Source organism: Petaurus breviceps, unplaced genomic scaffold, assembly GCF_028583685.1.
Source record: "Petaurus breviceps papuanus isolate PSGF00001 unplaced genomic scaffold, PetGlider_PUasm1.0 174, whole genome shotgun sequence".
In the NCBI taxonomy this organism is placed as follows: Eukaryota; Metazoa; Chordata; class Mammalia; order Diprotodontia; family Petauridae; genus Petaurus; species Petaurus breviceps.
This window is the reverse complement of record NW_027185761.1, coordinates 50,827,406-50,842,279: the sequence shown is the minus strand read 5'-3', so window position 1 is coordinate 50,842,279 and position 14,874 is coordinate 50,827,406. Positions and strand designations below refer to the sequence as shown.

General features: G+C 39.0%; 1 protein-coding gene across 1 annotated transcript in view; it reads right to left on the bottom strand.

The window, feature by feature from the left end:
- Window positions 1-14,874, bottom strand: part of LOC138158495 (cadherin-related family member 3-like) — a gene marked incomplete at its 5' end in the record, with an annotated part of 85,968 nt that overhangs the window by 15,277 nt on the left and 55,817 nt on the right. The window contains 4 exons of the mRNA XM_069084564.1: window positions 4,188-4,286; window positions 6,975-7,077; window positions 9,974-10,136; window positions 12,522-12,699. Coding sequence (XP_068940665.1) covers window positions 4,188-4,286; window positions 6,975-7,077; window positions 9,974-10,136; window positions 12,522-12,699 — 543 coding nt within the window. The remainder of the gene's footprint in view (window positions 1-4,187; window positions 4,287-6,974; window positions 7,078-9,973; window positions 10,137-12,521; window positions 12,700-14,874) is intronic.

Genomic DNA, 14,874 nt, shown 5'->3' with positions numbered 1-14,874 from the left:
TGTTATTATTGTTGTTCAGTCATTTAATCGTGTCCAATTCTTTGTGACCCCATGGACCATAACATGCCAATACTGTCCACGGGCTTTTCTTGGCAAAGATATTGGAGTGGTTTGCCATTTCCTTCTTCAGTGGATTAAGGTAAACAAAGGTTTGTGACTTCAGGGTCATACAGATAGGAAGTGTCTGAGGCCAGATTTGAACTAAGGTCTTCCTGACTCCAGGTCCAAAATTCTATCACTGAGCCATCTAATTTCTCATGATATATATTCCTATTTACAGATAGACTATCTTTCCATTACAGTATAAGGTCTTTGAGGGCAGGAACTATTTTTGTCCTTTTTTTGTATCAAGCATTTAGCACAGTGTCTTAAACATAGTAAGTGCTTAATAAATGTTTGTTGACCATCTGAATGTGCATGAATTATGTAAATAATTTACATTTGGAGTCAATAAAAGATGGCCTTGGAGGAGAAACCTCTAGTTATCAGAAGTTCAGTAAACAAAACAAGTACCTCAATAGCAGTCAGACCCCACTCATGAACAATGAACAAATGCCCAAAGCTGCAAACCATAAAATTCCAACCTCTGGGTTGGTGGAAAGATTTGTTTTAAGTCTCTTCAATGTGGTATGACTTATATAAATCTATGCAAAGGAATAAAGGTTAACATTCCAATCTGCCTCATACAGTCCTGTGCAGAGATTGTGTCTTTTTCACATTCAACACTCAGTTAAATATACTGGAAAACTTATATTCTCCTGTAGGTGTCAAATTAACCTTTCAATAAATACTAAGAGCTATCTTGAGCATCCCCAGCTAAAGTTTAAAATAGACTGATTATGAAACCCTCTGTAAGGCTGCCAGGTTTCTTCATCAAAAACTATTGTAAATGAAACCTGTTTTCCCATAAGACTTATAGCCCAACATGATATGATTCTCATTTATTTCCTTTAAATAATTTCTGATGACGGAAACCTTTCCCTCTAATTTTTTTCTTCCTAGAAGCTTTCCATCAATGAGAGATTCAGGTGGGTGTCACATGTCATCAGAGAAAATTACTTTAAATATTTTAGATTCTCATAATTTCATTCCCCCAAAAAAAGCCTCTTGCAATTATCAGCCTACCGCTCATGCTTCTAATCAGAATCATATGAAAGGAGAATATTTTCCATGTTAAAGAATTTAGGAAACACCTTCAAAATTTGTAGGTTAAATGCTTCAGGTCCTGGATATAGTTTTGTTCAAGAGAATTTTTATCCCTCCCTCCTACACTCCTTAGCAAATAATCTCTGTTTTCCAATCATGTCTATCTTTATAGGAAACTAGAATTGAGTCCTAGGACTATAGGTTACTGTAGTATCAGCCCACGAAAGCATCACCTCACTGATGCAGATGGGGCCACATTTTAAGAAAACTATATATAGTAATATCACAGTTTCCTAAATGTCATATGCTTAATAGACTTATATGAAACAGTCAAAAATTAAGAAGTAAACAAAGAAGTAAAAAAGGAGTGGAGATAAAAGTTGCTACTTGTTCACAACCACACGATAAGATGGGAATAAGATGAGAGTACTTAGCTTGGTGGGAGTTTTTTTTTTATTATTTTTGTTAACTATATTTCAATATAATTGGATTCTTTTGTCATGCTTTGTAGTTTGTTTTAAAATTTTAATAATATTTTAAAATATTCTGCAAAGGGGTCCAGAGGTTCACTATACTGCCAAAGGCTTGTCCATGATCCAACAAAGTTAAGAACAACTGATGTAGAGTAAGGGCTGGCATCTGAGTCATCTGACTCTTGGTTTACTCAACCTCACTCACTTTGTTGTAAGAATGTTGTAAGGATGAAATGGATGTGAAATAATAAGGCATCACACAAGCATACTCATGAATTTCCTTCGGAGCCTAAGAACTCTTTAGAAACAATTTTAATCATCTTGGCTATCTGGTTCTCAGATATCTGCACTAGTAGGTATTTAATTGGGCAGGGAGAAGGGAGGGGGAGCTAGGTGGTGCCATAGTGCATAGAACACTGCATCTGCAGTCAGGAAGACTCATCTTTCTGGGTTCAAATATGGCCTCAAATACGTACTAGCTTTATCACCCTGAGCAAGTAACTTAACTCTGCCTCAGTTTCCTCATCTGTAAAATGAGCTGAAGAAGAAAATGGCAAACCATTTCAGTTCTTTGCCAAGAACACACCAAGTGGAGACACAAAGAGTTAGACATGACTGAAAGATGGAACAACTACTACCACCAAATTTTTTTGGGGCCAAAGCTATTTTTTCATTGGTATGGGGAACTCCCTGGTGAGTAAATTCTCTATCAATGCCATCTGGAACCATTTAATCACTTAGGGAGTAACTTAGAGCACAACAAGATTAAGTGACTTGCGATGGGTCACATAGCCAAAATGTGTCATAGGTGAGATTTTAACTCAGATTTCACTGATGCCAGTCTGGTTCTCCATTCACTACACTAATAGCTTAACAACAAATGACCAAGTCATTGCTTAATAATTGAGTTGAATACAAATGGATTTCTGCCTATTCTACAGAGGTAGAAATGGGACCGAAAATTGTTAAAAGCTGCCTAGGGGAGGTGAGTTTAGATTCTGAATTTAGAACTCATTTTGTTCAAGAAAAGTCAGGTAAACTGCTGGGTCTATATCCCAAAAATATCAAAAGAGGGGGAGACCTTTTGTAAAAAAAATATTTATAGCAGCTCTTTTGTGGTGGCTAAGAAATGGAAATCAAGGGGCAGCTAGGTGGCTCAGTGAATAGAGCACTGGCCCTGGAGTCAAGAGGACCTGAGTTCAAATGCGACCTCAGACATTTGACACTTACTAGCTATGTGACCTTGGGCAAGTCACTTAACTACAATTGCCTTGCCTTCCCCCCTCCAAAAAAATAGAAATAAAAGGGATGTCCATCAGTTGGGGAATAGCTAAACACCTGTGGCATATGACTGTAATGGAATATTTTTGTGCTGTAAGAAATGACAAGGGAAAACTAGGTGGCACAGTGAATAGAGCACCAGCCCTGAAGTCAAGAGAACCTGAGTTCAAATCCGTCCTCAGACACTTAAAAACAAAAAGTAGCCATGTGACCTTCGGCACCAGTCACTTAACCCCAACTGCCCTTCCCACCCCCCCAAAAAATTTAAAAAAAAAGAAATGACAAGCAGGATACTTTCAGAAAAACCTGTAAAGACTTACACAAACTTATGCAAAGTGAAGTGAACAGAACAGGGAGGGTGTTGTACAGAGTAACAGAAATATTGTTTGATGAAAAACTGAGAATTACTTAGCTATTCTCAGCAATACAATGATCCAAGACAATCCCAAAGGACTAATGATGAAGCATACTGGCTATCTCCAGAGAAAGAACTGATATTGTTTGAATACAGACTGAAGCATACTACTTTTCACTTTCTTTCTTTCATTCTTTTTCTTTTGTTCGGATCTTCTTGTACAAAATGACTAATATGGAAATATTTTACTTGATTGCACATATATAGCCTGTATCTGGTTGCTTACTACCTTAGGGAGGGGGGAGGAGAGGGAAAGAGGTATAAAATTTGGAAATCAAAACTTTTTTTTAAAGCAAACATTAAAAATTGTTTTAACCTGTAATTGAATAAAAAGTAAAATATATTAAAAATGAAAAATAAAGAAAAATCAGGTGAAGAAGCATTAATTAAGTGCCTACTGCATGCCAGGCACTGTGCTGTGAGGATCCAATGATCCTGTTTGAGGGCAGGGACTATCTTTTGCCTTCTTCTGTATCCCACAAATATTGGCATGGTGCCTGGAACATGATAGGTGCTTAATAGATGCATTTGGAATTTAATCCAATGAGAATGGATATGAAAATATTTTATAAAATGTAAAACACTCTATAAATGGAATTCTATTCAAATACAAATATTAAGCACCTATTGTTTACCAGACACTTTGATAAGTGATTGGGATATTAAAAAAAATACTGCCTCTGCCCTTAAGGAGTTTACATTCCATTTGTCAGATAAAACATGAACACAGCTAAGTTTAATACAGGACAAGGGAACAAAGAAAGGGATCAGAGAAGTAGTTCCAGATACATTGAAAGGAGACAGTACTAATACCCAAAGAAGATCAGAGAAGGCTGATGAGAGATGTTTTTTATTATTACTCCCTAGCTTACCTCCTGATGTTTCTGGAACAGAGAATGAGTATCTTGCAGGCCTAAAAACTGGACTAAATTCATTGATAGGAACAATCTCCACGATGATTGTAACAGTGACTGTGGGGAAAAAAAGAAAGAACAAGAAGAGGTTTTAGTCTACGGATTAGCTGGATAAATCATAAGGCCTAGGTATCATTGAATGTAGAAGAGGCCAAAACTTGTCTGTCCTTAATGGACCATATTTGACAATCAAAAATTCCATCCAATCATCAGGGGAACCATGAGGTTTCACACTTTGGCTCTCTCTGTAAATTGAGGGGCAGCATTATGGAGTTCGCCTCTAAACCAGGCTCCCCTTGGCTGTGTTATCTTATTTCTGGCTGTCTAGGAGACCCTTTGCAAGTCACCTAACATTTTTTGTGCATTTAAAAACAAGATTGCGAGAAGGGTCCATATACTTGCCCAGACTGACTGACCAAGGGTCCAGGACACATACCTCTGCCTCAGACTTACGTCATAATCAGTCACACTGTCACCAACAAGGCTGCAATGAACTAACGAGTTGAAGGCATTTTGCAAGCATCAAGGAGCTATAGAAATTTCAGCTGGGCTTAGTATATCCCAAGGCCCATCAACCACAACCATGCTGACGTTCTACATCCATCCACCCAGAAAATGATTTATGGCAGAAGCTCGATATTTCCTTTAGTGACTGCATTCATGCCATCCAAGAGCAGGTGTTGTTAATGATTATGCCTTAGCATGGCTTTTATATCATCCATAAAGAACAAACCCAGGCTAATTAGCATCCCTATAAAAATAGAATAAACCACATGTGCTGTGTTACAAGCATCCATCATAAGCAGCTGCTGGGAATGTGTTCGTTTGTTGAGGCCATGGAGTATGTGGGTTTATTACAACAAGTAAGGTTTCTTTGGATTAGATGGGGGTAGGAGGGTGAGATGGATGGGCTTCTAGTTGGCTGGATAAGGAAAGTAGATAATGTAATAAGGAAGAAAAGCCCCAGATCAAAGGTGCCTTCCTGAAAGGTCAGACTAGGAAATGGGCGTTTTATGGAAACACTCATGTTTAGGAAATGGTACAAACTCCACCAATTGGAATAGTCAGAGGCAAGTTCCAAAGCATTCTGATGAGCCAGAGATGAGCCCCAAATTGAAAAAACCATAGGCATTGGGAGCATGAAGAGGTGGTAGGGATCCTGACCTTTCACATGCAGAGCTGTAGGAAGACCAGAGAATTACAGATTCTCTGAGCTAGAAGGGATCTCAAGGGTCACCTCACCCTACTCCTTTGAAAACAAGGATGTTTTCTACAATATAGAGGACAGCACATTTAGAGCTCGAAGAGACCTTGAAGATTGAGTCCAACTCCTCTCAATTTAAAGATGATAAAATTGAAGGGAGAGAGGTTAAGTGATTTACCCAGGGTCATCTAGCTAATGTGTCTAAGGCAGGTTTCAAATCCAAGTTTTTCTGTCTCTGCTCTATCCACTACACCAGGTGGCCTCTCAGGTAGTTAAACCAGCCTTTGATTGAAGAGTCCAGTGAAGGGGAACCCACTGACTCTTATGGCAGCTCATACCATTTCTGGAAAACTCTGATTGTTAAAAAGGGATTCCTGACACCAAGCCTAAATCCATTTCTTTGTCACTTCTACCCAACATTCCTATCTCTACCCTCTTGGGTTCCCTCAAACCAAGCTGATTTCTCCTCTACCTGACTGGCCTTCAAATGCTTGCAGACATCCATCGTGTCCTACCTCGGGTTTCTCTTATCCTGGCCAAATATCCCTAATTTCCTTCAACTGGTATTTTTAAAGCATGAAGTCAAGACTCTTCACTGTCCTGATTGCCTTCCTCTGAACATTCTTTGAAAATACACTGTAGCTTCTTGATGTTCTTCATAAAACGTGGCTCCCAGAATTGAATACATCCTCCAGAGTGTCCTGACCAGGGCAGGACACAGGATTATCACCTTCCCAGTCTGGGACATTATCCCACTCTTGATGCAATCTAAACTTATGTTAACTTTTCTAAGGCTGCCATATATATATAGCACGGCTCACTCATGCTGAGTTTGTAATCCTCTAATACTTATAGATCTTTTTCCAATGAATGCTGTTTAGTCATACCTTCCCCATCATGTACTCATGGAATAATTTTTTTGACACAAAGGTGAGATTTTGTCTTTTTTCCTCTATTAAATTTCATCTTCTTAGATTCACCCTCACGTTCCAGAGAGTGGCATATTGTAGATTCATGTACTAGTATTTGGGTATGGGTATGCTATGCTTTCCTCAAACTATGACCACATTTCTAGATGCCAAAATATTGAAAGTACAGTGTTGAAAATTGCTCAATCAAATAGAAGCTGGGTCCAAATGATACCAAGCATATAGATGTCTTCACGTAATAAATCTTTGGCAACACTGAGCAGAAATTCAGCCAGGTATGATAACAAAAAAATATAGAACCTATATTTTACAGGTACTCCTAGCCCCAAGAACCTACAACCAATACATAGCATTGTTCAAACCTCTGCTGGGAGTTTAAAAGGTCCAAGGAGATTATCACAGCTGTTTCCCTGTTCTAGTGAAGACCTGCAAATGAGAATTTTTCAACTGTTCCTTTTCTCCTTGTTTCCTCTGCCCAGGCTGTTCCTAATAGAATGAACCTCTGACATTACAGGATAACAATGAGAAAAGTTGGCTTGTTCTCAAAACTTTAAGCATCTTTTGATCAAGAGAGTGTCTAGAAACCCCTCAATAACTTTTGAATGACCTTACCTGTATGGGAAGGCCTGGTGTCATCAAAGACAGAAACCATCATCTCATAAGTATGGCCCATTGCAGAAACCTCTGGCTTTTCATAATCCAAGTCTCTGGTGACCTTGAAGAAGATGCCATAACAATAAGAATATATCAGTTCAACAAACATTTATGTACAAGACACTCTGCTAGCTAGACCCTAGAGATGCAAATGAAAAAAATTAGCCTTGGCCTTCCAAGAATTTATATTGTACTGGGATAAAATAAATCAATAAACCAAAAGGAAAATAATTTCAGTAGAAATTATTATATTATATATATTAAATATAATTATTATATATAATGACAATTACTTAATAAGGCCTGAACTGCCTCATTATTTAAACTACATATTTCTTCAGGGCAGGAGGTTGGTCAGTTTTTGTCTTTGTATGCCCAGTGTTCAATAATAGACACCTAAAGAGTTGCTTAAAATTTAAAAACACTCCACCTAGGAGACAATCCAGGGAAGCAGTTAATGCAAAAAAATGATGCAAACATTATCAATCCTTTTTTATGAGCAAAATGCAGCCAAGAAAGGTTAAACAATTTGCTTTTGGTGACACCATTAATAAGTGACAGAGATGGAACTCCAATATGCCTTCATATTCCAGGATCGGTAGTCTATAAAATGGGGATAATCATAGAAGCCACCTCCCTGGGTTGTGGTGAAGACCAAAGGAGATAATATTTTGTGAAGCATTATATAAGGGGGAAATTGTTTGTCCCTGCAGAACCCACTGCCTCCCAAGAAAGCTCATGGAGATACTGGACACTTACTATAAAAAGGCTCACTAAGATAAAGAATTTGTTATAAAATGGTACCATCTTAAATCTACATTCAATGGAAGCACCAAATGGTTTCTTGGTGTATCTCCATCTCACCTATGTGTGTTGCTATGCCACATACTCCAAATACAACTGAATGGTGTTGTACCAGCAATATTAGCACCTGTCCTGGTAAAAATAAGCCAGGCTTTGTTTACATGATAGAAAACTTCTGGATTTTTGGATATGGTTGAATGATTTGCTTAATATTTTATATACATATTCATGCAGACTCAATATCAGTGTTAAAACTGAACCTTGCCTAAATCTGGTTTGGAGGAGAATTGGAATATTCAAGAAATAACACTTTGGTATAGTTTTTTTTAAATAAGACATAAAATATCAGAAACATAGAAAGTTGGAGCTAAAAGGGGGACCTTGAAGTTCCATTAGTCAATCCACATTTTTCAGATGACAGAGTGTAGGCTGGAGACAAAAGTAGTTTGTCTCAGGTCACACAGCTAGAATAAGAGCTCTGGAGAACCCAGATCTCCTGGTTCTCTTGTCATATTTGTGATGTACAAATAAGAGTCAGAAAACCTGGGTTCAAATCCCACCTTTGATGTTTATACCTGTGTGGATCATTGCACGAGGCATTTAACTTCCATAGGAGTCAGTTTCCTGACATTTCAAGTAAAGAGGTTGACCTAAAGGTTTCTGAGATCCCTTCCAAACCCTCTCTCCAATCCTGTGGTCCAATCCTCTTTCCACTACCCTCATCATGCAGTGTGTGTTTCTAAAATGCAAGGAGTTCATGAAAGTTGAACTCCTGGCATTCTAAATCTATTAAGGATGGGGGAGGGGGGTCGGCCCCAGTGAGGAAAAGTTCATCAGTGGCTCTATTCAGCCATAACCAGTAATAAATGGGGCTAGTTCCCCAGTGTTTGAGGGCAGGGAAAAGTAACTCCAAGCAATCAGGAATTAGGACTTGGAACAAAAAGGAAAATAAGCAGCAGCTGGATGGCAGAGGGATGAGATGTCTTTAGGGGAAGAGCCCTAGATAGTTAAAGAACAATTAAGCACCCTCACTATCCTCAGTGTGGATCCTCTGTCAATAGAAGGACCAGAAGATGGAGGTCTATGTAGGCCTTGGGAGGAGGTTGAGAAGTTGGTAGTTCCCAGTACCAGGAAAACCAGACTCCATTGCCCTGGCTGTTATACAGAGCTTATCCCTCAGGAAATCAAGCTATTTCATGGTCCCCAGTTCCTTTTCCTAAATTAATTAGGGAGTAGAATCTATTGTTCTTATTTTTACAAAGAAAATTAAGGCAGACATAGACATTGATTGAGTAATTAACTTTCCATTTAAGGAACTAGGACTTTTTCTCCCAAATCACTTCTTTTCTTTCTATGCCCATTGACAAAAGGCAGAACTCAGATGAGATGTGGATGATATATTCATAGTATCACAGATTTAGTCCTAGAAGAGACCCTGGGGTAAATTGTACAACCCCTTCATTTTACAAGCGAAGAAACTAAGGCCCAGAGAAGTTAGGTGAATTACCCAAGGTCTCTGTCCATCATTTTCAAAGAAGACCAATGACGTCACTATGGGTAATATCTTGACTCACACAGGAGTTGGCTTTAAGTGAGGCAAAGATGCACAAAGTCAGTCTCAATCTCTCTTTCAGAGTCCTCAGTCCAGTGGCAAGACAGAAGTCAGGATGCCTGACAGTGGCCCAGAATGCAGTCCATGACCTTGGCATCTCTGATGTCTGACCAAGCTCTAAGCACTCCACAGCACCTGATTTGGCCACCTTCATTGTCCTTATCTGCCCATTCCACCAGGAGAAGTTTGCACATGCTTAGGGTAGACACCCCCACAACTCTCCAAGTGTGAGGTCTATCAGCTAACTTGAACCTGGCTTAACCCATCTGCTGAGATGGTTTTACTGGGCTATGGCTGCCACACATACTGCAGCTTTCTGGAGCCACAAATGAGAGTTGGGTGACAGGTGGACACAAAAGGTGGGTGAGCAACCCTGAAAAAACTCAGCAAACCCTCACAGCAGAAGAATTAGTCACCCCTGAGCACCCCTTACACCCCACAGTCACACAGGTTATCAATGGCCAAGCCAAGGTTGGAACTCAAGTTTTCTTAGATCCAATTGGACTCTTTTCCATTGACTTCTCTGGTAACTAATACTCACCCATATGACATTATCAAAGTCTGGTACTTGTTCAAACAACTCTCCCTCACCAAGTGGTCCATTATTAGGAACATACTGAAGCACATCAGGAGACTTGTCAAGGTCATGGCACACCAGTTTAGCAACAATTGTTTTATTTGCTATCACCTCAATGCCTCTATACCTTTAAAAATAGAGAGACACGCCTTCAGAATTAACATTCTTTACAACAATTTTCATAAGTATTCATCAATCCACCACTCTCCTAAGAACTAAAAATTACTATTACCTATGGGACAATGAAGAGGCCCATGATATATGAGAGTGAATAAAACAGTCCCTGCCCTCCAGGTGTTTACATTCTACTGAAATAAAATAAATCAACAAACTAAAAAGAAAATTATTTCAAAAGCAATAGGCTTATGGTCATAATCGTACAATAAAAAATGCATTGCCCCTCATTTAGACTATAAGGTTCTTGAGGGCAAGGAGTATGTATTTTTTTCTTCTTTTTATATCCAATACTTAATAATAAACACCGGGAGGTAATGGTTACGATATATGTCCAAGGAGGAACTTCAAAGAATGGGAATCAAAGATTTTTATGTGGCAAATGTATGACTAAAAAAAGATGATCTGGTCCCATGTTGAGGGTAAAGGATGACAGGTGGAAATCCTAAGTGCTCTCCTGGTACCCTTGTAATGTTGAAAAAGAGAAAATAAAATGTCTGGTGTGATGCGTAGAGCAGAATGGCAAATTTATGGGAGTCCATGGATGAGTACCACAGAATAGGCAAATATGGATAAGCTATAATTTACTAAATTTTTGGCATTTAATTTAAATCATTTAATTAATAATTGATTAAATTCATAACTTCATTTTAATCATTTCACAACAATGAGATCATAGCTCCATCTGAATATTTTAGTACATAAAAATTATCATAATGTTATAATGTAGCCGTATAGAGTCACTCTTTCCCCTTGAAGTAGTTCAGAGATCAACAATTCAATTTAACAATTTAGCAAGCATTTATTAAGAAACTACTCTATAAGGGCGGCTAGGTGGCTCAGTTAGTAAAGTGCCGGTCCCAGAGTCAAGAGGACAAGAGTTTGGTTCCAGCCTCAGACACTTAACACCCACACAAAAAAACTAGCCATGTAACTTTGGGCAAGTTACTTAGCCCCAACTGCCCTCCAAAAAAGGCAAAAAAAAGAAACTACTATATGCAAGGTACTGTGTGCTAGATGCTGATGGCATGAAAGTAAAAATGAAATAATTCCTGCTTTCAAGAAGCTTATAGTCTGCTGATGTACAATCAAAACACACCCAGGAAAGTGTTTCTCAAAAGAAGAGGAAGCCATAGCAAGATCATAAATTCAGAAACAGAGGGGCCCTCAGAGTTCATCTTGTCCAATCCCCTCATTTATGGATCATAAAAAGGTCTCACAAAGAAAAAAGATTTGTCCAAAGTCACACAAGTATTAACTGGTAACAATGTATTTCAAATCCAGGACCTCTAACTCCTAATCCAATGAGCTTTATATTCCTCCAACTCCCTAAATCCTTTTGGGAACTGCTTAATTTAGTTATTAGATTTCAAGACTTCCCTTTAGGGGAACCTACTTTAGATGTGGAGAATAGCTCAAGGGAGTAGAAAGTCTCTGGGCAAGGGACCTCAACTCCTCATCCACCTCAAACAACTTGTAGACCCCAAATAAGCATTATGCTTCCATATCCCCCTTGGTCATCTGATAAATAGCTGAATTAACAAGCCTTTGCAAGAGGAAACAAAGCATCTGATATAAAAATCAATGAGTACTACTCACTTAAAATGGCACATAAATAGGAACAAAGGAGGCAGAAGGTGGAAATCCTCCAGGGTTAGAGTCTGGCAAGGTATAATCATCAATAGAACAAGGGAAAAGAAGGTTTAAGAGTAGAGGGCATTATAATTTAGAACTGATTCAGTCAAGGGATCAAGGTAGGGGAGAGAGTAGAATATAAGCAAAACAGGGTGGTGGGCTAAGAAAATGGTATGGAATGGAGGGATTAGTGGTCACGTAGGCTTAGGAGGAGTAAGGAAGAAGGCAAAATGGAAGGATAAACTATAATGATCAAATAAAGGAAATTCAGAGTTCTTGAAGACAGAAGTAAAACACTTGTAGGTGTTGCCAAGATCAAGGCTATGACCATGCCTATGCATAGCTGAAGCAAAATGGAAGAGTAAGTTATGGGAATTGAGAAGATTGAGGAAATGAGAAGTTAGGGCTTTTGAGGGAACACAAGTTAGTATGGTGAAGTCCTCCTAGAATGAGAGGAGTTAGAGCGAAAGACTGTGAACCAAGCTCTCAAATCATTAAGAAATGATGGAGAATATTTTAGGAGACAGCATGAGGGCATTCATTCTCAGAGACCATGCTTTTAATGATGACATGCTATGCCTGAATGGCACTAACTAGAAAACTAGAGAATTTATAGGAAATAGTCAAGAAACTCAACCGATCTAATCGCTATCTAATTGACTCCTCAATCTTTCTTCTTTTTGTCCCCACTTCTTGAGCTCACCTGTACAAATACTCATCACAGAAAGGTGGGTTATCATTGATCCCATGAATATACACTAAAACAGGAATAGCTGCACACTGCTGGTCTTCATCACATGCCTTAATGGTAAAGGACTGAACACTCACAAAGTCAGCCTCCTCCAGATCCAGACGGCTAGCGATCATCACACTTCCAACCTCTGAAACACCAAGACATTTCATTACAAAGAGGAATATGTTTGAGAATATCCTCACTACCCACAAAAGTCCTGAGAAATCTTTAAATAAAGGTCTAATATAAATGAATATGATGCTTAGGCACACACCAAGATCACCTAAGATAGAGGCATACAATAGGAGATGCGAGGGACCTGCTTCATTCTGCATTCACCTGCTACATGGGTGGAAGAAACCTCTTTCCACTGGTCAACTGAATCATTAAAACTACCAAACTAAAGGCAGCTTTGTATCCCTTAATAACTGCAGTCCCAAGAAACTGTAGCCCCTAGGCTTGGGGTTTTGGTCTTGTTTCATTTGTCTTTTTCGGTTCTAGGTGTATGGAGTCTCATGCCCTGAAGCTGAAACCAGAGCCATGAAGACCTTGGAGCCAGAATTCTAGGCAAGACGTTGCTACTTGACCAGCAGGAAAGTCTTTGGAAGCCAGGATCCAGGACACAAGTCCAGGATGGCTTTCAACTAAGAAATGGTGGGAATAGTGTTGACTAGGTACTGAGTTGAGCTATAAAGTTAACCCAATTCTCATCTACAGAAACTGAGGAGGATTTAGAGATAGAGAATTGATTATACCTCAGGTGTCGGGAGGAATGTTTGTTTATTTGTCTTACATTTTTGAAATGAATATTCCTTTGTAAAGGTTAACCAATTAAATGGTTGAATGGAACTAGGGTACCAGGACCCTAAATTAGAGGAATACAATGGGGTTCATGGGAGCCAATGACAGAGACTAGATACCTCCCAACTTTCTTAACATTACCAGAGAACCCTGGGGGAGGGATGACATGTAACAGACCTGGCCTTCGAGAAGTAGAGACCAGAGAATCACTGTTACACCAATATTAATAAGTAGTTTGTAACTGGGTTGTACATATATTGCAGTATATATGCAAAATATACTATATTTCAGAAAATTGATGAATAACTGTTGGCTCCAAAAAGGCACTGGTTGATCCTAGTAGCTTTTGGCATGGCTGGAGTAAATAGAAAAGTTGTTCAGTCATGTCCAATTCTTTGTGACCCTATTTGTGGTTTTCTTGGCAGAGATACTGGAGTAGTTTGCCATTTCCTTCTCATTTTACAGATGAGGAAACATTTGTCCAGGGTCACACAGCTAGTAAGTGTATGAAGCCAGACTTGAACTCAGGAAGAGGAGTCTCCTAGACTCCAGGTCCAGCACCCTATCTACTGTGCTGCCTAGATGCCAAAATATGAAACATAAAGCATTTTTGATAGAGAGTTATAGGCACTATCCCAATGTTTTCATACCCTTCAAGAAATAATTCCAGAGAATCACTTTGTTTCATCTATAGACAAACTAAAGAAGGAAGCTTAACATTTACCTAGTGCATTCAGTCAGTGAATGATCTAGCTACTCATTCAGGCCCCCAGCTCGACCTAACCCCCCAGAACCATCTCTTAAGGTAAGTTATCTGACTAGGTGCTCTACAATTTGATTTCACTGGCCCTGGACAGTTGGAGTTATTGAAAAAGCTGCCCTCATCCTGAGTATTTATTGTAAGGCATCAAAAAGAAAATTCAGTGTCTTTAAGATTGTTTTTCCCTAGAAAGGGGAAAAGAGGGTGGGGCTGGAAGAGAGAGAAGGAGGGGAAAAGGGAAGAGATGGAGGAGAGACAGAGAGAAGAAAGAGTCCAAATGAATGAATGAAGGTAAAAGCATTTATTAAGCACTTACTGCATAAAAAGCCTGTCTTCAGTGCTAGAAATTCAAAAAAAACCCACAATAATCCCGTTTCTCATGGAGTTCACATTTGCTTGGGGGAGACAACACATATAGAAGGTTTCAGCTGCAAGTCAGAGGAGAAACTCCCATGGTCCTCAGGGTGCAGGGGCAAAGCAGATGGTAATGAATCATTTTTACTGGCATTTTCACTGATAAAATTATACCCATTTCTGACATTAAAACAGTTTGATAGTGCCAAGAAGTTGAATGATTTGGTCATTTTGACTCACTGCAGGCTGTCTACACAGTTTTTATGTTGGTAACATGGGTCTGAGAATTCTAGTTAAGAGTTTCCAGGAATAAAACCAGCTTGGAGTAAACAATGTTGAATTTCACTCAAACCAAAAATTCTCATAGCTTTCTTCAGCCTGAACTGGAACCATTAGATTGTAAGCTCC